The sequence below is a fragment of the Stegostoma tigrinum genome, chromosome 26 (assembly GCF_030684315.1).
Source record: "Stegostoma tigrinum isolate sSteTig4 chromosome 26, sSteTig4.hap1, whole genome shotgun sequence".
Classification (NCBI taxonomy): domain Eukaryota; kingdom Metazoa; phylum Chordata; class Chondrichthyes; order Orectolobiformes; family Stegostomatidae; genus Stegostoma; species Stegostoma tigrinum.
This window is the reverse complement of record NC_081379.1, coordinates 47,486,167-47,513,182: the sequence shown is the minus strand read 5'-3', so window position 1 is coordinate 47,513,182 and position 27,016 is coordinate 47,486,167. Positions and strand designations below refer to the sequence as shown.

The following is a 27,016-nucleotide window of genomic DNA, read 5'->3' as shown; positions in this document are numbered from 1 at the left end:
GGACTCGCGACTGGTGCTGAACACTGTTCAAATCATTGGCGAGCATCCCCACTTCTGACCTTATGATAGTGGGAAGGTCATCAATGAAGCAGCTGAGGATGTTTGGGCCCAGGACACTACCCTGAGGAACTCATAGAATCCCTACAGTGTAGAAAACAGGCCCTTCGGCCCATAAAGTCCACACCGACTCTCAAGGTATCCCACCCTGACCAAACCCCCTACCTTTCCCCTGTAATCCAACTAATCTCCATGTCCCTGAACACTACGGGCAATTTAACATAGCCAATCCACCGAGCCTGCACATCTTTGGACAGTGGGAGGAAACTGCAGCACCCGGAGGAAACCCACGCAGACACGGGGAGAATGTGCAAACTCCACACAGACAGTTACTGAGTTACTGTGTCACTCCTGCAGAGACACCCTGGAGCTGAGATGACTGACCTCCAACAACTATGACCTTGAAGAGGGCAGCAGAGTGGTGCCGCTGATTGGCTGAAGTGGGGAGGATCTTCATCAGTACAGTCACTGCTTCCAGAAGGTGGTTTGTGGAGGGGCTGTTATCAAGTGATTGGTAGCACTGCAGCTGGCTCTGTTCTGAGAAAAGGGAGGACAAACAGCACTAGAGCAGTAGTTACAGGGGACTCCATAGTTAGGGGTACAGATAGGTGCTTCTGTGGACGTAAGAGAGACTCCAGGATGGTGTGTTGTTCCCCTGGAGCCAGGATCTAGAATGTCAGAACTGCAGAGCTTCATTCGTCATTTCATCAAAGAATTCAGTTGATTTAGTCAATCCTGTCTCTAACAAATTGTCAGGAAGTTTTATTGATTTACCCCTTCCTTATGTGACAATTCAGTTTGTCTCAGATTAATATCTCAAAAACTTCAGCTGACTGGTTTGTATATTCCTGGCTTTCCTTAAGATGCAACATTTGTAGAATTAACCCCATTCTTAAGGAGCAATGGGAAGATGTTGTGAGAGTCTTCACACTGTCTTTCCTCACTTCACTCTGTGAGATAGCACTCCACCCACCTACTATAACTGTCTCATCCACACTCCGCCTCAATTCTGATGAAGAGTCATCTAGACTCAAAACATCAGCTGGCTCTCTCTCCATGGATGCTGTCTGACCCGCTGTGATCTCCAGCACTTCTTGCTTTCCCAAGATCATCTGGTTTGCCTGCTTTGCAGGGAGAGAATTGATCAAGTTGGATCGGAATAGTCCTCAGGTCTGAGCTGCTGCTGGGCTCAGACAAAGGAGATGTGAGTGTTCTGCCTCAGTAACCAAACAGTTGGAGAATGTGATAAGGCCTGCGAAGAAAGCTTTCAAACCAATAATGGGATGGTGAGCCTGTTTGTGATGGTCAAAGGACATGCAACGGAAGGAAGAAGTAATTGGCTGGAGAGGGTTCTTATTTATTGATGGAGGTTGAAGGGGAGTTCTACTCAAACTGTAATCTGGGAAGAGAGTGAGGCAGCTTGTCTCATGTCTCCAAGTGACTGGGTGGGGTGGGAAGGATGTGTGATAAACATCAAGCAAATGCAGCAGCTACAGGGAGGGCTCCAGTGCCTTGAAGTAACCCAGACACAAACTAAACATAAAAACCAACCTTCAGGGACCACAGCTGGGACGCTAGCTATAGGTACCATGGTTGCTCAGTGGTTAGTACTGTTACCTCTAAGCATCAGGGACCTGGGTTCGATTCCACATTCGGGCGATTATAGGAGTTTGCACATTCTCCCCGTGTCTGCATGGGTTTCCTCCAGGGGCTCTGGCTTCCTCCCACAGTCCAAAGGTGTGCAGGTTAGGTCAACAAGCGGGTGGATACCTTTCAGAGGGTGAGTGGTGAGTTGAATGACCTATTTCCATACTGCAGGGTTTCTACGGCCATGTGTTGGACCTATGGGTTATTGAGCTTGGCACACGTATGAGTAAATGAGCAGATCTCACTACCCAGAGTGCGCTCTAGCAGCAGGCTGCTTGCTCAGGCCAGACTTATAGGACAGGAATTTTTCCCTCTCTCTCACCTTGCAGGACAGCATATGTGAGCTGTAGCTGGTGTGGGAAATGAGACAAAGCAAAACCTGCAGATGCTGGGAATCCAAGGGAGACCAACTGGAGGCTGGTAGAACACAGCAAGCCAGGCAGCATCTGGAGGAAAGGAGTCACCTAGTCTACACTTGGTCTCATTGACCTAGAGAAGACCACATCAGGGCCCTAAACAGTCCTTCCAGGTGAGACAGAGCTTTATCTGCATCTCCTTCAACCTGGTCTACTGCACCCAGTGCAGTTTTCTCCATATCGGTGAGACCAAACATAGACTAAGTGACCATTTTACCGAGCTTCTTCACCTGGCCTGTAACGGCCAGCCTAGCCTCCTGGTCACCACCCATTTCAACTTCACGCCCCTCTCCCCCTGCGACATGTCTGTCCATGCCCTCCTCCAGTGTCACAGCGCCTCACAGCACAAATTTGAAGAACGACAGCTTACCTTCCCCTGGGCACCCTGGAGCCTGGAGGACTCAACATTGGGTTCTCCAATTTCAAATGACCTCCCCACCCATCCCCCAGCTCCCTTTCCAGCTCCACCTCCTCCTTTCCATTCCACCTACTGACCCTCCCTTCCAGCCACCGAAAGGATTTATCCCTCCCATCGGCCAACCCTGGGTGGTACCTACTAGCATCACCCATCCCACCTCAACCACCCCCCACCACCCACGTTATCTGCAGCTCCCACATCCAGTCCTGAAGAAGGGTAAAACCCGAAACGTTGACCGTTCCTTTCCTCCAGACGGAGGAAATTAACCATTTGGCGGAGGTGCCTGAGCAAACACAATAAAGGCGGACACAGACGGTCAGGCTTGCCCCTTCCAACAGCCAGGCTGACTGCAGGGGTAGCAACATTTGGTTTTATTACTAGCTGCCTTCAGCTGGTATCATTTCACATGCGAATACTGTAACAGATTTCCTGCTTTTCCAAAACAAAAATGTTCTTTTTATGTACAAGGGTTTAAATCGGATTAGCTTTACGGTTAAAACATTGCATATAAAAGAAAAGCAGAGATCATTCCTGTGACAGAACATTCAATAGTAAAGCCCCAACACTTCAATTGGTTTTTTTTGCAGCTAAGCGATAACATGGTTTTAAGAACACTTCTTGTAAAAATGTACAAGTGAACACTCAATATGCAGAAGCCCTTAAAAAAAATACAATATAAAAAGACATTCCGTACTAAGTGGATTCAGCAGCTCGGAATCACGAGCATATATCTTACATTTCTCCAAGATACTCAAGTACAACACTTCCCTTCAGACCTTGTAGCAAACATCTCCAAAAATTCAGATTATTGTGCAAGCTATCCAAAAGCTAACCCCTCCTTTCCTACGCCGTATTTGTTCCAACAGAGGAAAGAAACAAACTTGCATTTACATAGCACCTTTCAGGAGTTCAGGGCAGCTCAAAGTACTTGAATCAGTTAAACTTTTGTGAAGTGTGAGGAAATGCAGCAGCCGATTTGTACGCAGCAAGCTATAAACAGCAATGAGAACGTGAACAGATAACTGGTTGGTTCAATCGGAACATTGGAAGAGTTGGTGATGATGTGGTGGTAATTACACTTAGACGAGTGATCTAAAAGCTCAGGCTAAAGCCCTGGTGGCAGGTTCAGACCCTACAGCAACAAGCTGGTGCAATTGCAATTTAATTCTGCAACTAATGCTGGCATCAAAAAACTCATCTGGTTCACCGTATCCTTTAAGGAAGAAAATCTGGCCTACGTGCGACTCTGGACCCACGGCAACACTGTTAACTTGCATTTCTCTCTGCACAGACAAAGCAGGACACTCAGCTCGAGAGCCATTAGGGATGGGCAACAAATTTTGCTCTTGCTGGTGATATTTATATCTTAGGAAAGAATTTAAACTGCCCCACTTTCTTGAGTAATGATCTCGAATCTCTCAAGAGGCTAACAGTTTGCTCTTTGCTCCTGAATGAAATTCTGATCTGTTCTGTTCTTACTGGTTATTATACAATCCCTACAGTGTGGAAGCAGACCATTCGGCCCATTGAGTCCACGCCAATCCTCCAAATAGCTTCCCACTCAGACCCACACCTCCCTACTCCACCTCTGTAACCCACATTTCCCACAGCTAATCCACATAGCCTACACATCCCTGAACACTACGGGCAATTTAACATGGCCAGTCCACCTAGCCTGTACATCTTTGGACAGTGGGAGGAAACCGGAGCACCCAGAGGAAACCCACACACAGACACAGGGAGAAGGAACAAACTCCACAGAGACAATCGCCTGAGGGTGGAATTGAACCCGGGTCCCTGGTGCTGTGAGGCAGCGGTGCTAACCACTGTGTCACCCCATTGGTGAGAAAGTGGGGAAAGTTATGATAAAGTTGAGGGCTGGGGAACCCCGCTGCTTGTAATTACAATCTGCTGTTCAAGAAACTAGACCTCCATTTGTCCCCATCTTCAGGGCAGAGCAACAGTCCCCAGGGGAGAGCTGAGACTGTGCCGGTTACAAAAGCAGCTAAACAGGAATGGGATCAATCAGAACAGGAGGCTTTTAAAAGAAGGGTATGTGGTGATGATCAGGCAGAGGAGGAGGGTTTGCAGCAGCTAAATCAGATGCTGCTTCATGGTAATACAAACAGAAATAGGAACAAAGTAGGACATACTGTCCCTCCGACACTCTGGAACTCAAGAAAGACCACGGCTGACCTTCCACAAACAAGTCAAAACGCTCATCCATTTCAGGAGGAAGAGAAAAGCAGTATATTAGTGAAGCAGGGGGTGATTGCAGGACTCGGAGGTACAAAGGAATCTGGGTGTTCTGGTCCACCGATCACAAACAGTTACAAGGCAGGTATAACAGGTGACTGTCAAGGCAAGTGGAATGTCCCTGTTTGTTGCAAAGTGGGTGAGGAATATATAAGCAGGAGTCATCTAGACTTGAACCATTAGCTTGCTCCCTCTCTATGGAAGCTGCCTGGCCCACTGTGACTGCCAGTATTTTCTGCTTTCGGTACAAATTCCAGCATCAGCAGTAAATTGCTCCTCTATAAGCAGGAATGTTGTGCCACAGTTGTACAGGATTGTGTTTAAACAAGATATATTCACAGTAAAAGGGGGTTATCAACCTGCGAGGGAAGGTTAAGCCTGTATCTATTGCAGTTTAGAAGAATGAGAGGTGATCTTATCGAAACATAGAAGGTCCTGAGGCACTTGACAGGTAGATAATAGAAATGATGCTTCCCTTTGTTGGAAAGCCTAGACCCACAGGGCACAGTTTCAAAAATAAAGAGATTGTCAATTTAAGATGGGGACAACGAGAGACTTTTTTTCTGACCTCTCTTCCTCAAAATTTTAGAGGCAGGATCATTATATATTTTTTAAGCCAGAGATAGTCAGATTCATGACTAACAAGGGACTGAAAATGAAATAGGTCAGCATGTGGAGTTGTAGTTATAATCAGATTACACATGATCTTAGTGAATAGCAGAGTAGGCTCAAAAGGTTGAACAATGTGTATGTTCAAAAATGTGCTTTTCCGCTAATTTCTCATTAACCCCTGATTCCCAGTATCTACCCTGTCGAGCCCTCTAAGATGTTCAAACATTTCAACTTATTGAGACTGTGGGTTCAGCCTCTCCTCAGGACAAGCCCCATCACCCAATAAATCAATAGCTATTGATAACTATTGAACCAGTGAAGTATTCAACATGTCTGGAATGAGCAGCAACTCGGAGTTTGCGAGCAGCACTAGCATCATTTAGAGAAGTGAGGATAAAGCCTCTGGCCCTGTGTAATCTGCACCACAGATAAAATGCAGATCAGATCCCATTGACCACAAAGCGATGCTTAGATGCTGAACTGTACATTTTCACACCTCTCTTCCTAAAATCACCTCATATTCTGAGGCGAAGCAATAAGAGAAGCTGGGCATAACTAGAATCATAGAAAAATGGGGAGACAGAGTTAGGGGCCATTCAGCCCTTCCAGCCTGTTGCAACAAGTTGCTCCCACAGCCTGAGATCCAGCTTGACACAAATCCAGAGCTGTCTGAACCTGCTGCCACATGATTCTATCCACATGGGAGAAGGGGGTCCTGCTGAGTTTGTGGATTGAATAACGGGTGCAGCAATAAGCAATTCCTCAGTGTGTGTGCATGCACAGGTTCCTGAGTAACTGAAATGGGGAAACGTGTACGTCTAGGCTTTGATGTTACTGAAGTCAATGACATTTCAACAGCACTTTACAGAAAGCTGATTCTGTCAGTTTGTTTTTGGACTAAGTGGAGCATTTGCCACCAGGATTGCTGGTCACAAGGAGACTTTGACTCAAACATAGGTCTTCCTAAGCAGCACCCTATTGTGCTGTTAATCCTGGTAGTCTCAAGCACCAATTATTTCTGTGTTTTATTTGCCATTCTATCACTGCTGAGATCTCTGTAGTGCTTCAAGTTTAGCCTTTGAGTAATCCGGATTTTTATCACTGTAGCACTGGCACCTGTGCATTCAGCTACATAAATCTTAAGTTTGGGAGATTCCTCTTAAAACCTCTCTCTGTCTTCTTTAATATGATCCTAAAATCTTCCTCTTTGGTAACAGGTCCTGTGTGCTTCAGTGTTAAACCTTGTTTAATAACGGCTCTATGTGTAGCCTCTCTATTAGATTGCAAGGTGCTATACATATGCAGGCTCTTGTGCTATAGACAAACATGGTCTCCGGTCTCCCAACCAGAGATGCTCTGTAGCTGCGTGAAAACTCCCAGACAGAGACAGAGTGTGACTGTCTCAGTGCACCAATAGGGTGCCTGGATTCCGATTATTGGAGCTGCCAATCCACCCTGCATATAATCAGAGGGTTCTGGGTGGAAACAGGATGGTGTCCAGGAGCACTGAGCTGAACTTTAGGAAGATATTAGTGCCACAAGTGCTGTAGGTGCTTCACAATATAAAGGATGTGAAAACGAAATGGTTTTGATCTCAAAATCAGTTTATTATAATAAATGGGCGAGACAATTGATTCTGGGATGGCACATTTGGCAGAATTCCTTCAACTCTTTACAGGAATCTCAGATTGTGGTGCACAATAAATAATGAACAACTTTGGTTCAATTTTTCATTGCTTGATAATTAACGATCTGCTGCTCAATGTGAGAGATTATAAATCTGTGGGGTCATACACTGTCACAGAGCTCGTTCAGGACTTCAGGGAAAATATATTCAGCACTGTGCTCTGAAAACCCATACTATAACCTCATCATTCACAGGGGTATATTAAAAGTGACTTTACTCACTAGACACAACCCAGCTCCAGCTCCCTTTGGAAATACAAACGTAGATTTAGACTGTGGGGCATGACTTTTCAGGAAAGGCAACTGTGTTAACACGTACATTTTTATGACATTGGCCACTTTATTGAGGGGCTCAAGAAATATGATGCCAGTTGCGAATCTCCGGAATGTGTTGTTGATTTAACGTCATTCAGTAGTTTAGCTTCATGCTAACTAGATCTTGCCATTAAGTCACACGTTATTTTTAAGAACTTGCTAGAAATGCCAATTACAGTTAGGTTAACGTACAAATAAAAAAATTAGGCTCATCATTAACAATGTAAGTATGTTTTTGAGAAGGTGATCGTGCTAATTCAGTTCTGTGGTCCAGAAAGGGGACACTGACAGAGTCTCAACTCTGTGCATAGTAAGTTCTAAAAAGCTTTAAAAAGATTCAAATTCTACACGAGTCATTTCCTGAATTTTCCTTTCCACTCACTAATCCAACCCATTTCATTATTCATGCATGATTTGAATTTTATCTTGTCCCCTTTCACAATCATTCCCACTTGTCCTTCAAACCTCAAATTGCACATGGTTGAACAGATAAGCCATCAGCCCTACTGTTTCTCCAAGGTCCCAGGTAGAATGATGCTCTCTCACACCATCTCACACACCCCGGTCATTAATCCACAAAGTATCAACCTGCTAAGGGGTACAGGATGAAGTCAAACTGACACGACAGTTGGCTCTGAGTGACAGTTAGACTGGGATGAAGGTGGGGCTGTTCCCTGTTAATGGCCATTATCACTGTCAAAGGCATTAACCATTTGTGGGTAATACTTTCCTGTTTGACACACAAGTGGGAATACCACCAGTCCTGCATACCAAAGTTACGTATCAATCTTGATAACACCTGGGCACTATTATGGTACAAAGCCTGTGATTGATAACATACAGGCGTCATTATGAGCCTATCGATCTGGAGAGCCCTCTGAAGCAGAGCTCTCAATGCTTGTTGCAGAGAGTCACCAGGTCACAGGGTTAACGGATGAACTTTGCTCTTCAGCTAAGCAGCTTCCTGATCAACATCCCAGAACGGACCACTGGTGAGAGGTTTTTAAACCAGAGGAAGTTTCTACATCTCCTATGCAGTCTTACAATTACCTCAAAAATCACAACCTTCTCATTTTGGAGCATGTTCCAACATCCCGCTGTGCGTTCTGGTATGTGATTTGCTTTGACAGTGAAATCAGAAATTGACAGCAGAATTGGCTAATAGGCTCTACAGTGTGCCCCTCTCTATATTTGCAACTAATCTCCAACAACAGAAACCAACATTTGTCATTGAAATGAATGACTGGGAAATAAAATGTGGACATTCAGTATGAAAGGGTGCGATCTGTTACAAACCAATTCAGACTGACACAATGCCTGACCTCAGTCACTCTGCAGGACCGCAGGCTAAATAAGCTTTTTCTTAAAGCAATCCAACCCGACTGCACAGAGGCTGAAAGCTAGCAGTAAAGGTAAGCAAGTTCCAATCCTTTCTGTGCTGCCCACACTATAAACAACCCAGAGTTCTATCTGAGGAGGGCTCAACAAAAGTTAAGAAAAATATAGACACAATGAGGCACCAGGAAAATGCTGGAAATAGCCAGCGGGTCTCTGAGTCTTCCTGGTGTTCAAAGACACTCTCTCTCTCTCTTGCTTCACCCTGCAGCGCCCCCCACCGGCTCACAAACTCTCATCTCAGAAGTAAACCAGTCTGCTGCCAATTCCCAGCACTTGCTGCTTTGAGTTCATATTTCCAGCATTACGCCTTCCACTAAAACATTGCTTTTGCCTGGTATTTCCACAGCGAGTGAAATGGGCCTTCACTGACCCAGCTCTCCTACCCAAAAACTAAGCTACGAGAGAGCTGGTGACCACTCTGTGAGAGGTATGTTCTTAACGAAATCTGTCCCTATACAATGAATCACCAGCTTGTGTTTGAGCAAAGTCAGTCATCTCTCCAGGTCAGCACAAAGCAACAAGGCCGGTGACACAGCTTAGCTTGTCTGCCTTCACTGCTGAGATGTGTCTAATATTTACAAAGGCCAATGCTGGTAAGAGATCGTTGCACCTTGTTCCGGCCTGATCCATATAAAGTACTGTGCACTTCCATGGTCTCAGAGAAAACAATATTCCCAAGGCGTTTCTGCAGGAGAGCAGTGGTTGGCTGCCTACTGCTGTAACTTGGGGGAATTCACACTGTGTCAGATGTCCATGTAATCGTCTTCCTCGTCGTCGGTGTCACTCTCCAGTGACGACTCCTGGCTCGACGTCTCCAGGATTTCCAAGGCTGGCTGGCACAGAGTCTCTTTCTTCACGTTGGCAGCTGACTGTGCCGATAGGATGGCAGTCTGAAAGCAAACAGGAAAAGCAAGCATTAACTCGGAGCGGTGCCACAGCGAAGATGGAGTAAACAAAGTCAGAATATCAAAAAACGGAGTCTCACTGTGGGCAGAAGGCACGCATTTGATGAAGTGAAGATAACAGTAAGGGTTTATTTGTAGTCACAAGAAACCTGACTACATTAACTAATGGTGGGGTAGATTTGTGTGGAAAGCATTATACGTGACCCAAAAGATGCCCACAAATAAACCACAGAGATCTTAAAACATTGATTACGTTAATTGCAAACACTTAAAGATACCACAATACTGGGTGTAGTCTGTTAGCTATCATTCATGCCAAAACCCCACTGTACTTTCGATGTTACCTTTGTGTAAACACCATCTTTCACACAAGCACAAAAAAAAACTCCCTTTCACGGTGCAATAATACACACTGTGCTTGAAGATGCCAATTTAGTCCCAATTAGTGATGACTGCTGCAAGTCTTCATCACTGTGGTCAATCTTCTCTATATGAGTGAGAGAGAAATCGTACAACGGATACAGAACAGAAAGAGGCCATTCAACCCATTGTGTCTACACTAGCTGAATTAACAAGCCATGTATCTTCATCCCACGTTCCAGCACCTGCTTTGTAGCTCTATAGGCTCCAGCCAGAGATCCAGGTCCCACTTAAATAAGTTAAGGGCGCTGAATTTCAGATACCCACCATCCACTCCATGAAAACAATTCACCTCATGGCACGCCCTTTAATCAATCACTTTAAGCACGTGTGTCCATCCTCACTGCCCTCTATCCTGGGGTAAATAGGTTTCCCCTCTGCAGGGTTTCCATGCCCCTCATTATTTTGCCTCTATTCAGTCACCCCTCATCCTCATCCTTTATAAGGAAACACTTCTCACCAATTCAATGTTTCATCATTGCTGCAAAGATTCAAGCCCGAGCACCATTCTTACAAGTTTCCACTGTATACACTAGGGAGTAACTGTCTCCTTCCTGTAACGTGGTGACCAGAACTATACAGAGAACGCTAACTCCATTGTCTTATAATGCAGGAACTGTTTAGCCTAATGATCCAATGAGGAGAAGTATCCCACATGTCTTAGGTGAACAGTTTCTCTACCTGTCTCACCAGGGACATGTAGACATGCACTCCCAGCACTCTAAGATCTCTCAGTTTGTCTCTCATTACCCTCTCGTTTATTCGGTGTTCTTCTTGCTTTGCTTGCACTCTCGAAAGGCTGGGTTGAAAAGTGACAAATGATATTCAGACAAACAAATTACTGATACTGTCCTGCAATTGTCTGCCGTCCTCCTCTTCACTATCAAATGCTGCTTACAAATTTCCCAATCACGTTCTTACATTTAATTTTAAATCATTAAAATATAGCTTAAACAGCAAGGCACCTAACACTGAACCTTGTGGAACACCTTTGACTTCCATTCGGATGAGTGTCCCTCCACCATTACCCGTTGTTTCCTGTCACTAAGTCCATTTTAAATCCAGCTCATCCCAATCCATCATATCGCTTGGGCTTTAGTTTTCCAACCAGTCTCCCATGTGGGCCCTTGACAATACCTGACTAAAATCCACATAGACAACATCCACCACACAACCCTCATCAAATCCTCCTTGTTACTTCCTTAAACTTTTCAAATAAATTAATGATTGAATTCAGTTAGGAAGTCATAATCTTCTGTTAACAAACTGTGCTGACTGTTCCTGATTACTCTGTGCCTTTCCAAGTATCATAGTCCTGATTCTGGTAATTTGCCCAAAGTACAATGTTCACATAGCTCTAATCATTTGGTTTCTCAGCTTCATCCCCTTAGGATTGAAAAATGATCTTTTCCCTATACAGCATTCCCTATTTCTTCACTGGCTTCCTTTAACAGCCTGGGATATGATTTCTCCAGCTTGGTGAATTATCCACCTACAAGGCGGTCAGCTGCTCCAACACTTCCCTTTTCATTCAGCTATTTTATCTCTTACTTCACACTTCTCTTCTGCTTCATCCCTTTCCCTTGTGAAAACAGACACAAAATACTCATTCTAAATGAACCTACCCACATCATATTGTGGGCAGGTTCCTCAGAATGACCATATACATCTCTGATAGGTCCAGTCCTCCCTTCCTTCATCATCTTCTTGCTTTCAACGCTCTGAGAAAACTCTTTGGATTGTCCTGGATTTTATTCATAATATTTAATAATAATATCCTAATTTCCTTTTTTACTTCAACTCCTTAGCTTCTTAAAATATTTCTTGTTTGGGATGGTCATAGGCTCTATTTTTCTGTTTATCTTATCCAGTCTGCTTCTGGATAACCAGAGGCTCTAGATTTTGTGGCACCAGTTTTAATCTTGGTGGATAAATGTCTGCACTATGCCTGTAGAATCTTGCTTCTGAGGTCTCCGACTGAATTGCCACCAATGTTCTTTCAAGCAGTTGTTCTGGTTTTCTGGGTGCATTTCAATCGTGTCCCAGCATCAAACTAAATGACTGAATTTTAAAATGCTTCTGCAAGCTTAAAACTATGTGTACATTTTTACCTTCGAGTTACTAATGAAATCTGTGGAATGTACCACATTCTGTACACATTTCTCACATTTCACCCACCATGTCTATGCTAGCTTGGGGCAGCACGGTGGCTCAGTGGTTAGCACTGCAGCCTCACAGGGCCAGGGACCTGGGTTCGATTCCAGCCTCAGGCAACTGTCTGTGCGGAATTTGCACATTCTCCCTGAGTCTGTGTGGATTTCCTCCGGGTGCTCCGGTTTCCTCCCACAGTCCAAAGATGTGCAGGCTAGGTGGATTGGCCATGCTAAATTGCCCGTAGTGTTCAGAGGTGTGTGGGTTATAGGGGGATGGGTCTGGCTGGGATGCTGCAAGGGGCGGTGTGGACTTGTTGGGCCGAAGGGCCTGTTTCCACACTGTAGAGAATCTAATCTAATATAATCTAGCTCCCTGAATGGCGAACTGACCCAATGCCATTCTCCTGCTTTCTCGCTGTAACCTGGCACAGTCTTACTATTCAGATAATAATCCAATTTTTCTTGAAAGTTTTGATCGAATCTGACATCGCCATGTCCTGAGCAGTGCATTCCCGATAATAAATAGTAATACTTACTGCGTGATAAAGTTTCTCTTTGTGTCACCATTGCCGCTTTTGCAATCACCTCAAATCTGTACTCTCTTGTTCTCTATCCTTCCACCACTGAGAGCAGCTTTTCCTCACTTATTTTGTCCTGAACGTTTGTGGTTCTGAATCTCTCCATCAAATAGCTCCACTAGGTCTTCTAACAGCAGTAGGTGCAAAAGAACTGCAAGTCCTGATGATGTTACAGGCAAAGAGCAGTCCATGTGTTTATTAAACATATCCATTAGATTTCCCTTTAACCTTTCCAGACAGTGGGCACCGTATCTGAAACACAGCCCACATCCTTGAGTGTTGCTGGTAAATGTAGGAGATTTTTAAGGAGATGACAGCATTTTCCCCAACACACACATGCACACGAGGGGAGGTAATGGCCTAGTGGTATTATCATTAGACGATTAATCCAGAAATTCGGCTAATGTTCAGGGGACTGGGGTTCAAATACCATCATGGCTGATGGTGGAATCTGAATTGAATTGTAAAGGAAAAATATCTTGATTAAGAATCTGCTGATACCCATGAAACTGCTGCCATGAAAAACCCATCTGGTTCACTATCCTTACCTGGTCTGGCCTACATGTGACTCCAGACTCACAGCAATGTGATTGACTCTCAACTGCCCTCTGAAATGTTCTCAGTTTGCTAGGGATGAGCAATAAATGCTGGTTGGCCAGGCAGTGATATCCCACAAATAAATAAATAAAAAGCACAGGCAAGGTTCACTATACAAGGAAAGGGAGATAGTCACAGACAATCTCTTACCTTTAGTTTTTGCTTGGTTTCCTCAGACACACTACCTTTTGGCGACAGGAGGGTTGGGGTTGGCGGGGTGACGGTTATCTCTGGTGGAAACTTTGCCATAGATGATGGGATAAAAAGCTTTGGCATGTTTGGAGGGACTCGTGATTTGATTCGACTGCTGTCAGCTTTGCAAGTCTGGGCCATTGAGGTGGTAGACAGTTCACTAACGGAACTGGAAGCTGCAGAGAAGCATCACAATCAACTCGGTCACATAAATTATGGATTTCACAGAATACAGCAACCTACAAATAAATCAGGTTCAAATCCCACTCCAGAGAGATTGACTCTGCATTCTATGAGCAAACATAAATTACGCAGCATCTTGAAAATCAGTTTAAATACCCACACATGCCTTTAATGTTTAGCGGCATCTTTTCTAGATTTGCACATTCACTGCTATCATGTTTATTTACTGCTTTATATCCCAGGAGCCTTTGTTGTTTAATTGAAACCAATTTTACTTCCATAGAAATGTTCAAAGTGTACTAGACATCAATTCAGTGCACATTATGAGAAATAGCAAACTCTGTGTACGGTATACAGAACCACGTGCCTGCATATATTTTCTTTTATTCACTTGTAGAACATGGGCATCATTGGTTGGTCCAGTGTGTATTGCCTGTCCCTAACAGTCCTTTAGAAAGTGGAGCTGAGCTGCCTTCTTGATCTGCTGTAGTCCGTGTGCTGTAAGTAGATCCTCAGTTGTAATTAGGGTGCTACTTCAAGGATTTTGACACAGCAAGAACATTATAGGGAATAGTAGCCCTGCATAACAGTAAGGGGGTGGTGGTGTAGTGGCAATATCCTTGGCCTAGTAAATGTTCAAATCCCACTATGGCAAACGGTGAAATCTGAATTCAGTAAAAATCTAACAGTGATCAGCTGATTCTTGTCAAAACCAATCTGGTTCACTGATGACCCACAGGCTATTGTGGTGCAATAGGAGTGTCCCTACCCCTGGACATCACCAGGAACGGTAATCAGTGCGCCCGTGAACATCGCAGGGAACGGTAATCAGTGCGCATGTGAACATCGCAGGGAACGGCTGTCTATGCCTATACAGTCTCTGGAGCCTTTATGGGTTTACTTTGTTCATGCTATACACCATCCAGGTTTAGACCACATCTTATGACTGTCGTTATTTCAACATTTATCAGGGCTACTCCCTACTCCTTTTCTATTATGATGAAGTGAACTTTAGAAATCTGGGTTATCTTGTATTCCAATGTTAATCTAAGTCTGAGATAATAAGGTGTAGAGCTGGATGAACACAGCAGGCCAGGCAGCATCAGAGAAGCAGGAAGGCTGATGTTTCGGGCCTAGACCCTTCTGAAGAAGGGCATTTTTCTGAAGAAGGGACTAGGCCCAAAACGTCAGCCTTCCTGCTCCTCTGATTCTGCTTGACCTGCTGTGTTCATCCAGCTCTACACCTTATTATCTCAGATTCTCCAGCATCTGCAGTTCCTACTATCTCTTAATCTAATTCTCTTTGTTTTGTCACTCTCCTTGCCACACTAAAGAAATGTGATTTTATTCAATAACATATTATCTGATATGCATGAGTCATTCCAGCTCATCCTGAACATTGAGAATTTTCACTGTCTTGTTTGAATTTTTATACATGTTAGAATGAGGGCAGATTGTGTACAGGTCTGTTTCAGTAACTACCACTAGGTACTGAATGAAAAGATAACCTACAATTTTCAGAAACTGACAGTAACAGGGAAATACAGGATCAAGTAAATACTATTAAGACAGGATACAATAGCATGAGTAAGTAACTGGGAATTATGTTAATGATTTGCCACCTAGTGGAATGTTATTTGTATATGCCTTTGCAGTTTGTACTTTATTTACTTAGGCCACATGGGACATTCAAACAGAAAGGTACAATTACATTTCATTCTTCTGCAGGGCTTATGTTGATTTAAATGTTTTAAGTGGTTTGACAAAGCATGCTGAAAAGTGTGAGTGACACTTACTTTAACAATTAATGTTAAAAGAAATCAATGGAAATAGACAAAAAGATTGAACAATGGCAATAAGTCCATTAACTTTCCTCATCCAAATCACTAACATGTAACATCAACAATTGGAGTCTCAACACTGATCCCTATGCCACTCCCCTTGTTATGGATTGTCGTCCTGAAAATGTGCCCCACCCCATTCTAACACTGTGCCTCGTATTAGTTAGCCAATCCTCAATCCATGCTAATATACTGCTATCAACACCACGGGCTTTTATGAAGAAATCTAATGTGGGGCACCTTATCAAACACCTTCTGAAAATCCATGTATCACATCCATTGCTTCCCCTTTATCTATCCTGTTAGTTACCTCTTCAAGGAATTTTCCAATTTTGTCAGGTGTGGTTTCCCATTCATGAGGCAATACTAACACTGCTTGATCATACAATGTATTTCTACATGCTCTGCCATTACATCCTTTACCATAGAATCCATTGAATCCCTACAGTGCAGAAGCAGGCCATTTGGTCCATCAAGTCCATACCAACCCTCCAGAGGGCGTCCCACCCTGACTCACTCCATCCGTGTAACTCTGGACACCTCTGTGACACTCTGGGCAATTCAGCATGGGCAATCCTGTACACCTTTGGATTTGGAAGGAAATCAACACGGACAGTCACATGAGGGTGGAATCGATCCTAGGGGTTCCTGCCGCTGTGAGGAAGCAGTGCTAGCCACTGAGCCACCATGCTGCCAGAATAGGCTCTTAACATTTTCTACGTATTCAAGTGAAACTACTGCAAAATCAACTGTGTCCAGCTGGTCAGAAGTTGTCGCCCTCTCTATCTTAGTTGGCCAGGGTTTCAGGACAGAACAAAGAAAACACTTCAAGGGCACACTGAAGCACTCCAATGGCATGTGGCAACAGGGACTATAATGACTGAGGGGAACTCTCAATTAGCTCTTCAGAATGACAGCAACTGGTCTATGATAATTGGACAAGCTGCATCATGCTTTGAGTCACAATATCTTAATAACACAGCAGCGGCCAGGGAAAGTAGTAAATCCTGTTCTCCAGATCTCTCCCCTCCAACAGACATCCTGCTTCATGTACCCAGAGACCAGCAATTCAAGAAGCAGCCTGTTCATCGCAGGAAGGGCTACAGGAGAAACTCTCACAACTGACCAGATGTCATCCTTGAACAAGGACAGCTGACAGTGAGGCAGTGTGTTTTGAGCAAGTGGGGAAAAAGTATATTCCCTTTTCTTTTTATATATATCATTCCTTATTTATTAAGCCTTCAACCACTCAGAAACAAAGTATCTAAAATTAACACTACCTTTTGGTAACAACTGGTCAAATGTAACAGGGAAGAATGTTTTTATTAAACAGCTCTGCAATTTTAAATACAGTTTTCACCAGCAAATTTAAATCATTTTTGTTTAAAAAGAAGATCTATAATTAATTGTCTTATTTTGAGGAACTGTTGGCCCCGGAGACTCAGTGGACCTCCTAGAGCAAACTGGTTTAGGGTGAAGGAAAACTTTAATTTCTACATCGTCTATTAAATCTGATACCTAACTCAGCTCGACTGCCCATAGAACATAGAACATAGAACAGTACAGCACAGAACAGGCCCTTCAGCCCACAATGTTGTGCAGACCATTGATCCTCATGTATGCACCCTCAAATTTCTGTGACCATATGCATGTCCAGCAGTCTCTTAAATGACCCCAATGACCTTGCTTCCACAACTGCTGCTGGCAACGCATTCCATGCTCTCACAACTCTCTGTGTAAAGAACCCGCCTCTGACATCCCCTCTATACTTTCCACCAACCAGCTTAAAACTATGACCCCTCGTGCTAGCCATTTCTGCCCTGGGAAATAGTCTCTGGCTATCAACTTTATCTATGCCTTTCATTATCTTGTATACCTCAATTAGGTCCCCTCTCCTCCTCCTTTTCTCCAATGAAAAGAGACCAAGCTCAGTCAACCTCTCTTCATAAGATAAGCCCTCCAGTCCAGGCAACATCCTGGTAAACCTCCTCTGAACCCTCTCCAAAGCATCCACATCTTTCCTATAATACGGCGACCAGAACTGGACGCAGTATTCCAAGTGCGGTCTAACCAAAGCTTTATAGAGCTGCAACAAGATCTCACGACTCCTAAACTCAATCCCCCTGTTAATGAAAGCCAAAACACCATATGCTTTCTTAACAACCCTGTCCACTTGGGTGGCCATTTTAAGGGATCTATGTATCTGCACACCAAGATCCCTCTGTTCCTCCACACTGCCAAGAATCCTATCCTTAATCCTGTACTCAGCTTTCAAATTCAACCTTCCAAAATGCATCACCTCGCATTTATCCAGGTTGAACTCCATCTGCCACCTCTCAGCTCATCTCTGCATCCTGTCAATGTCCCGCTGCAGCCTACAACAGCCCTCTATACTGTCAACGACACCTCCGACCTTTGTGTCGTCTGCAAACTTGCTGACCCATCCTTCAATCCCCTCATCCAAGTCATTAATAAAAATTACAAACAGTAGAGGCGCAAGGACAGAGCCCTGTGGAACCCCACTCACCACTGACTTCCAGGCAGAATATTTTCCTTCTACTATCACTCGCTGCCTTCTGTTGGCCAGCCAATTCTGTATCCAAGCAGCTAAGTTCCCCTGTATCCCATTCCTCCTGACCTTCTGAATGAGCCTACCATGGGGAACCTTATCAAATGCCTTACTGAAGTCCATATACACCACATCCACAGCTCGACCCTCATCAACTTTTCTAGTCACATCCTCAAAAAACTCGATAAGGTTTGTGAGGCATGACCTGCCCCTCACAAAGCCGTGTTGACTGTATTTGATCAAGCCATGCTCTTCCAGATGGTCATAAATCCTATCCCTCAGAATCCTTTCTAACACCTTGCAGACGACAGACGTGAGACTTACTGGTCTGTAATTGCCGGGGATTTCCCTATTTCCTTTCTTGAAGAGAGGAATTACATTTGCCTCTCTCCAGTCCTCAGGTACGACTCCAGTGGAGAGCGAGGATGCAAAGATCTTCACAAGTGGCGAAGCAATTTCATTTCTCGCTTCCCAAAGCAGCCGAGGACAAATCTGGTCCGGGCCTGGCGACTTGTCAATCTTAACGTTTGACAAAATTTTCAGCACATCAGCTTCCTCTCTCTCTATCCATTCCAGCATGCACACCTGCTCTTCAAAGGTTTCATTCACTACAAAGTTTGTTTCTTTCGTAAAGACAGAAGCAAAAAACTCATTAAGGGCTTCCCCTATCTCCTCAGACTCCACACACAAGTTCCCTATGCTATCCCTGATCGGCCCTACTCTTTCTTTAACCATTCTCTTATTCCTCACATAAGTGTAAAATGCCTTTGTGTTTTCCCTAATTTGTTCTGCCAAGCCTTTCTCGTGCCCCCTCCTGGCTCTCCTCAGACCTTTTTTGAGCTCCTTCCTTGCCTGCGAGTAATCCTCTCGAGCTGAACTTGACCCTAGCTTCCTCCACCTTATGTAAGCTACCTTCTTCCTTTTGACGAGAAGCTCCACCGCTCTCGTCATCCAAGGTTCCTTTATCTTACCCCTTCTTGCCTGTCTCAGAGGGACATATTTACTCATCACTCGCAACAACTGTTCCTTAAACAGTCTCCACATGTCTATAGTTCCCTTACCATGGAACAATTGCTCCCAGTCCATGCTTCCTAACTCGTGTCTAATCGCGTCATAGTTTCCTCTTCCCCAATTAAATATCCTCCCATTTTGCCTAATCCTCTCCTTCTCCATAGTTATGTAGAATGTGAGGCAGTTATGGTCACTATCACCAAAATGCTCTCCCACCACAAGATCTAATACCTGCCCCGGCTCATTTCCGAGCACAAATTGTCTATAATTGCTGGTTGTGGACACATCATGCCAACTTTGCAGGTCGTTTGGGAGATTGAGCGATCAGACATCTATTGTCACATGGGTCATCAAGGGGCACTATATCCCACTGACAGAAAGTGGGAAGTTGCCTGACTCAGGCTCCAGAATACACGGTTCGGTTCTGTCATGAAGAGAACTGAGGACTGTGAAAGATTGAGGTATACATTGCATCACACAATGCTCTGCTGTAACATGTGACACAGCATTGCATTGACAACGCAAAGAGGAATCAACAGACCCAACAATTTCAAATTCTTAAGCCACTGAACCATAACATCGGGGCAAGGAACAACAGAAAACATCGGGTCTTGAGAAACAGAATCTAGTTAGACAAAGTCGTCATGTTATAATATTCTGCTCACTCCATATCAGTTTGTAATTAGCAAGGCAAATGATGAGTTATTGAAATTGGCAAGGGGAATGCAGGGGAGGGAAAGAGGTGTCACTTTGCTTTGGCACAACTCATTAATGCCTGTGATGCTGAAACACTGGATATGAAATCACTACTACTACACTTCTTGTGCTGTCCAACATTCAGTCATCAGTTACTGTACTCGTTTAATTGACTTTTTGTTCTGTGTGTAATCACAGCAATGATACTATCTATTAGTGTATTACAAAGAACCTGAAAATACTGCAACAGCTACTTAAAGATTCACTCATTGCTTCTCAACTCAAATCTAAACTAATGACTGTTATTGACTTATCTTTGTAGGTCTGTGTTGGAGTAGAACGTGCAACAGATTGAAGCTCAGAGTCAGCTTGAAGGAGTAAATCCCTAGAGTAACATGCTTGGTTACACTGCAAATAAGAAGCTAATACATAATGTTTATCCCAATTAACTTACTGCATTTCCATTCAACTCGGGAAAGAGTCTGACAGCTCCCAATATCATTGTAAGATTGAGATTGGCATGTGCTGCTGAAGCTCCCTCTACTGTGGACCCAGCACACAGACCCGTGCTTAATGTATCAGTTATCCATATAAGTAACCTGCAGCTGGATGTACTTACCCTGGGTGGAGCAGTGCGCAGGATGCGAGCCGTCGTCTTGCTGACCGTACGTGCCCTCTTCTTGCCAGTTGATGGAATCATGGGATGAAGCGACAGTCGCCATTTTCATCTGCTGGCAGAGACGGGTCTCCTGATGCCGATAACTCAGCCCTTCGAGAGGCTCCTCAGAATCGTCATCTGAAAGATACGGGGCACAGAACAGATCTAACTGACTCCAGTTCATTGTTTTCTAGCTTTTCCACTCACTGATCTGGAGTTATCACTAGTCTTCAGGTTAAATGTACCAATCTACCATCTAACTCACGTAAACACTGTGCCAATACATTTCTGTGTGACACATAGCACAGCTCCTCATCGCAGTGCATCACCGCAACTTCAGGCTAGAGTTAAGTACTCAAAATCATTCCTGCAGATGGACTCCAGGTTTGTAAAGACTGAATATGTTAGGCTTTTGAGTTCAGGATAATTGCCCTAGGATGAATTTTCAGACAAATATGAAATTAAACAGGAAGCCTGTGCTGAGATGAAAATGTTACTTCTTTTTCACAGTGTGCTCTAACAATGCCCATGGAGAACTGATGGGACTTAAAGAAAGGCAGACAAATGTTCTTGTACTCCGAGTCACAGTAGCAATGTTTCACAAACTGCAGTATAATGATGCCCAGATCACCAGTTCTCAAAAACCGAAAAAGCCGTAAACAAACTCAGCAGGTCAAGCAGCATCTGTGGAGGAAAGGGACTCGCATTTCAGGTCGCTGACCTTTTGTCAGAATCTGTTCCCTTGATGTCAGTTGTGGAAATAACACTGACCAGGATACTCTCCTGTTCTACTATGATCTTGCACTGTACAATCTTTTATACCATTTGACAGCAGTAGGGGCTTCAATTTATTGTATTATTTGAAATCTCATTTGATCATCTCAGACAATACAGCATGTGCCTCAGTGTCACACTGGGAGTGTTAGCCTGGATTATATGTTTAAATCTGGAGCGTAATTTGAACCCACAGCCTACTGGCTCAGAAGTAAGAGTCACAGCTGACACCAGTTCTGAACTGGCAGGGTTTGAGATGTTTCAGGTGAAGCCTTCTATAGTCCAAGTCACTTCAACATATTGAGCACAGCAGCTCACTGCCCGCTGACCAGTATATACCCACTGTACAGCTGCTGAAGCAATCAGTCAGAATGTCTATGCTTTCCTATTCAGTCGTCAGCAGCCAGCTGGCAGAGCATGGTCTGCCTTCATTTCAGGGAAGTGCAGCCCCAAGCCCTGTCTACCAAAGGAACCGGGTCACTAGAGTGTCCATAAAATTCACAGAAATATAGGATCATGGTTGAGGTCCAATAGAAGGATTAATGTCCCATCTGTGCACTGGTTACAAGGCTGATTGAAACTACAGAGTCAGTCTACATTGGCCCAAAGCTCACAAATGGGGATAGCTCAATGTGAGGAGTCATTAAATGAGATTTTGCACGAATGGGAGCGGTCATTGGAGAGGCAAGTTCAGCTCAGCAGCTTGGCTTAGTTAGCCACTATCTTTCCTGAGTTATAAGGCCGTGGATTCAATTCCCAATTCAGGATTTGGATACATAATCTAGGCAGAGCCATGAATGTTACACTGAGGAAGCACTTCATTGCCACACTAAACAAACATCCCGTTTTGTCTCTTCCATTCATTTAGATGATGCTCAAGGACCCATTCCAACTACCTCAACATTCTCCCAGTGTCCTTAATAACATCGACATTATGTATAAGCCTCACAATTCATCATGCATGCTTGTGAAGTTTGCTTGTATGCAAGTCGTCCCCGCATTTACATCCATTAATGCAATACTAACTGCAATTCAAAAGCTACTAGTTGATAGGGAGGGGACAGAGTCAGACTGCAGAGTACAGAGAGAATGAGCAGGACCAAGCACTGCAGATCCCAGAGAGAATGAGAACTCATGCAACAGAGATTTGTTTTGCAATGTTTCTTGTGTGTCTGATACATATCTGTGGATAGCACTCCCATCTATGAAGCAGCAGATTGTGGGTTCAAGTCTCACTCCAGAAACCAAAGCTCTAGAGTCGAAACTGACACTCCTGTACAGGACTGAGGGACTGCTGCACTGTTGGAGGTGCTGTATTCTGAATTACATGCTTCACTGAGGTCCTTTCTGTCCTTACAGATCTCAAAAAGAGCAGAGGAGTGGTCCCTAGTGTGCAGGTTGTTTGTGAGAGCTTGCTGAAGTACAGTGGTGACTACATTTAATACTAATTCACTAACTTGTGAAGCATGTTGGGGCATGCTGCAGCTCTGAAAGATGTTTCTCTGTGTGGTCAGTAAACAAAGGGGGTTTGTCCCTTTAGTTGGTCAGTGTATCAGCCTGAAAAAAAAAGGCCACTGATAGTCTGAAAGTTTGAGGCAGCCAGAGAAGCAGTTTAGGAGAACGCTGAAGCTCATCACTCTCATATCTTGTTATTGTGAGGGGTGAGTAATTGATTATAAAATCATGGCTACATTTAAACTTGGCTGCTTGTCAGGCGCGCGCTCACTCACAGAAACATAGATGATAGGAGCAGGAGGTGGCCATTCAGCCCTTCCAGCCTGTTTTGCCATTCATCACCATCATGGCTGATCATCTGACTCAATAGCTAAATCCTGCTTTCTCTCCGTAACCTTTGATTCCAATCGCCCTAAACACTATATCTAGTCGCCCCTTGAATACATTCAATGTTTTGGCATCTACTATTTGCTGTGGTAATGAATTCCACAGGCTCATCACTGTTTGGGTGAAGAAATGTCCCCTCGTCTCTATCCTAAATGGTCTACTCAAATCCTCAGACTGTGACCCCCGGTTCTGGGCACACCCACCTCCGGGAACACCCTCCCTGCATCTACCCTGTCCAGTCCTGTTAGAATTTTATACGTCTCTATGAGATTCCCCCACCCTTCATTTGTCTGAACTCAAGTGAAATCAAACCTAGTCAATCTCTCCAAATACATCAGTCCTGCCATCCCCAGAATTAGCCTGGTAAACTTTCGCTGCACTCCGTCGAGAGCAGGAGCATCCTTCCTCAGAAAAGAAAACAAAACTGCACACAATATTCCAGATGTGGCCTCACCAAAACCCTGCAACAACACATCCCTGCTCCTGTACTCAAAATCTCTAGCAACGAAAGCCAACATACTACTCGGATTCTTTACTGCCTGCTGCACCTGCATGTTTACCTTCAGCAACTGGTGCACAAGGACACCCAGATCCTGCTGTACCCTCCCCTCTCCTCTCCCAATTTACAGCCATTCAGGTAATAATCTACCTTCTTGTTCTTACTTCCAAAGTGAATAACCTCACATTTATTCAAATTATACAGCATGTGCCGTTGATTTGCCCATTCACTCAACCTGTTGAGATCATGCCAAGGGATCTCTGCATTCTCATTACAGTTCACGCTCTCACCCAACTTGGTATCATCTGCAAATTGAAATGTTACATTTTGTTCCCTCATCCAAATCATGAACATATATTGTGAATAGCTGGGGTCCCAGCACCAATCCCTGTGGCACCCCACAAGTTACTGCCTGCCAATTTGAAAAGAACTCATTAATTCTTACTCTTTGTTTCCTCGCTGCAAACCAGTTTCCAATCCATTTCAATATACATCTCTCAATCTCACGTGCTTTAATCTTGCACATTAATCTCTTATGTGCGAATTTGTCAAATGCTTACTGAAAGTCTAAATATACTACATCGACTAGCTCTTCCTTGTCAACTCTACTTGTTACATCTTTATAGAATTCCAGCAGATTTGTCAAGCATGATTTCCCCTTCATAAATCCATGCTGACTGTCTCACCCTGCCACTACTTTCTAAATGCTCTGCTATAGAATCCTTGACAATGCATTTGAGAATTTTCCCCACTACTAATGTTAGGCTAACCGGTCTGTAAGTCCCTGATTTCTCTCTTCCTCCCTTTTTGAATATTGGAGGGAGATTAGCTACCTTCCAATCTGCAGGGACTATTTCAGAGTCTATAGAATCCTGGAAGATGAATATCAATGCATCCACTATTTCTAGAGCTACTTCCTTAAGTACTCTGGGATGTAGATTATCAGGCCCTAGGGATTTATTTGCCTTCAGTCCCAACAATTTTACCAGCACCACTTCTTTACTTATATTGGTCTCCCTCAGTTCTTCCCTCTCACTACATCTTGCGCCATCCAACAACTCTGGTAATGACGTGTTCTCTTTTGTGAAGACAGAACCAAAGTATGTATTCGGTTCCTCAGCCATTTCTTTGTCTCCTATTATACATTCCACTGTTTCGGTCTGTAGGGGACCTACATTTGTCTTTACCAATCTCTTTCTCTTCACATACCTATAGAAACTCTTAGTGTCAGTCTTTATGTTCCCTGCAAGCTCACTTTCGTGCTCCACTTTCCCTTCTTAATCAATCCCTTAGTCCTTCTTTGCTGAATTCTAAACTGCTCTCAATCCTCAGATTATTTCTCTTGACCAATCTGTATGCTTCTTCCCTGGATCGGACACTATCTCCTCTTATTTCCTGTGTAAGCCATGGATTGGCCCTCTTATCCTTTTTGCTTTTCTGACAGACAGGACTAAACAGTTGCTGCACTTCCCCCATGTGTTCCTTGAATGTTGCCATTGCCGATCTATTGTCATCCCTTTAATTAACTCTCCCCAGTCAATCAAGGCCAACGCACGTCCCATATTCTTTATTAAGGTTCAGCACCCTAGATCTCCAAATCAACTAGCTCACTCTCCATCTTTATTAAAAAAAATTCTATGTTATGGTCACTCTTCCCCGAGGGGTCTCTCACAGCTTGGCTGGCAATGATCGCCCCTTCTCATTATGCAGCACCCAGTCTAAGATGGCCTGCTCTCCTGTTGGCTCCTCCAAATATTGATCAAGAAAACCACCCCGTACACACTCCAGGAATTCCTCCTCTACTGCATTGTGGCTAATTTGATTTGCCCAATCTTTTTGCAGATTAAAAATCACTCACACTCACCAATATTCCCTTATCACACGTATCTCTCATTTCCTGCTTAATGTCATTCTCAGCATCACCACTGCAGTTTGGGAATCGATATTTGACACCTATTAATGTTTTTGGCCCCTTGGTATTTCTCAACTCTGCCCATACAGACTCCACATTGTCAGAGCGAATATCCTTTCTCACTATTGTATGAATTCCCTCTTTAACCAGTAATGCTGCTCCACCACCTTTTCCTTTTTACCTGTCCTCCCTGTATACTGAATACCCTGGGACTTTCAGTTCCCATCCCCAGTCACCCTGCAGCCATGTCTCTGTAATCCCAATTATATCGTACCCGTTTATATCTATCTGCGCGGTAAGTTCATCCATTTTATTGCAGATGCTCCGCGCATTAAAGCGCAAAGTCTTCAAGCTTGTCCCTTTAACACTGTTTGTCTCCCCCTTATTTTTCTCAATAACCCAGTCTGAGGCTTGTCCTTGGTTTCTCAGCTTATCACTTTTCTTATTCCTTTTTCTGGCTTTTGGTCTTGACTTTGCTCCCTCCTTCTGTAACTCTTTACAATAGGTTCCCATGCCCCTGGCATATTAACTTTAACTCTCGCCAAGAGCTCTATCAAACGCTCCCCCGGGACATCAGTCCCAGTCCTGCCCAGATGTGACCCAGTTTGTACATGTCCCACTTTCCCTAGAACCTGTCCCAATGGTCCAGGAATCTGAAACCCTCCCCCGACACGTACCTTTGTCAGCCACATATTGATCCGAGATATCCTGTCATTTCTCCTCTGACTAGCACGTAGCACCTGGAATAATCCTGAAGTCGCTATCTTTGAGGTCAGATTTTATAACTTTCTTCCAAGCTCCCTGTATTCTGCCTTTAGGACCTCATGCCTTTTGTTACCTATGTCATTTGTACCGATGTGTACCATGACCTCTGTTCACCCCCCACCCTTCAGAATGTCCTGTAGCCACTCCGAGACATAAAAGGCTTACTCTAGCTTTAAGAAGCTCAATTACTCAATCTGACAGAGGCACTGTTCAGCATATGCAGTAATAGAGTCATAGAAATGTACTGCACAGAAAAGACCCTTCGGTCCAATTGCCTGTGCTGACCAGACATCCCAATCTGACCTAAACCCATGTGTCAGCATTTGGCCCATATCCGTCTAAAACCTTCCTATTCTTGTACCCATCTAGATGCCTTATAAATGTAATCGTACCAGCCTCCACCACCTCTGCTGGTAGGTTATTCCATACGCGCATCACCCTCTGTGTGAAAATGTTGCCTGACAGTTCCTTTTTAAATCTTTCCCCTCGCACCTTAAACCTATGCCCTCTAGTTTTAGACTCCCCTACCCTGAGGATAAAGGACCATGGCTGTTAATGAAATCTGAGTCTCAGATGAACAGAAATTGTTTCTCTAACCATCAATGTGGTGTCTAAC

The 27,016-nt window shown here is 44.1% G+C and overlaps 1 protein-coding gene across 3 annotated transcripts in view; it reads right to left on the bottom strand.

Moving 5' to 3' along the window:
• Positions 1-2,854: 2,854 nt before the first annotated feature.
• cabin1 (calcineurin binding protein 1) overlaps positions 2,855-27,016 on the bottom strand; it is a 412,002-nt gene continuing 387,840 nt past the window's right edge. For all 3 annotated transcript variants that reach the window (XM_059655154.1, XM_059655156.1, XM_059655155.1), the window contains exons 34-36: positions 20,570-20,746; positions 13,609-13,826; positions 2,855-9,695 (exon numbers count right to left, since the gene is read on the bottom strand). In XM_059655154.1, coding sequence (XP_059511137.1) covers positions 9,549-9,695; positions 13,609-13,826; positions 20,570-20,746 — 542 coding nt within the window. In that variant the 3' untranslated portion in view covers positions 2,855-9,548. The remainder of the gene's footprint in view (positions 9,696-13,608; positions 13,827-20,569; positions 20,747-27,016) is intronic.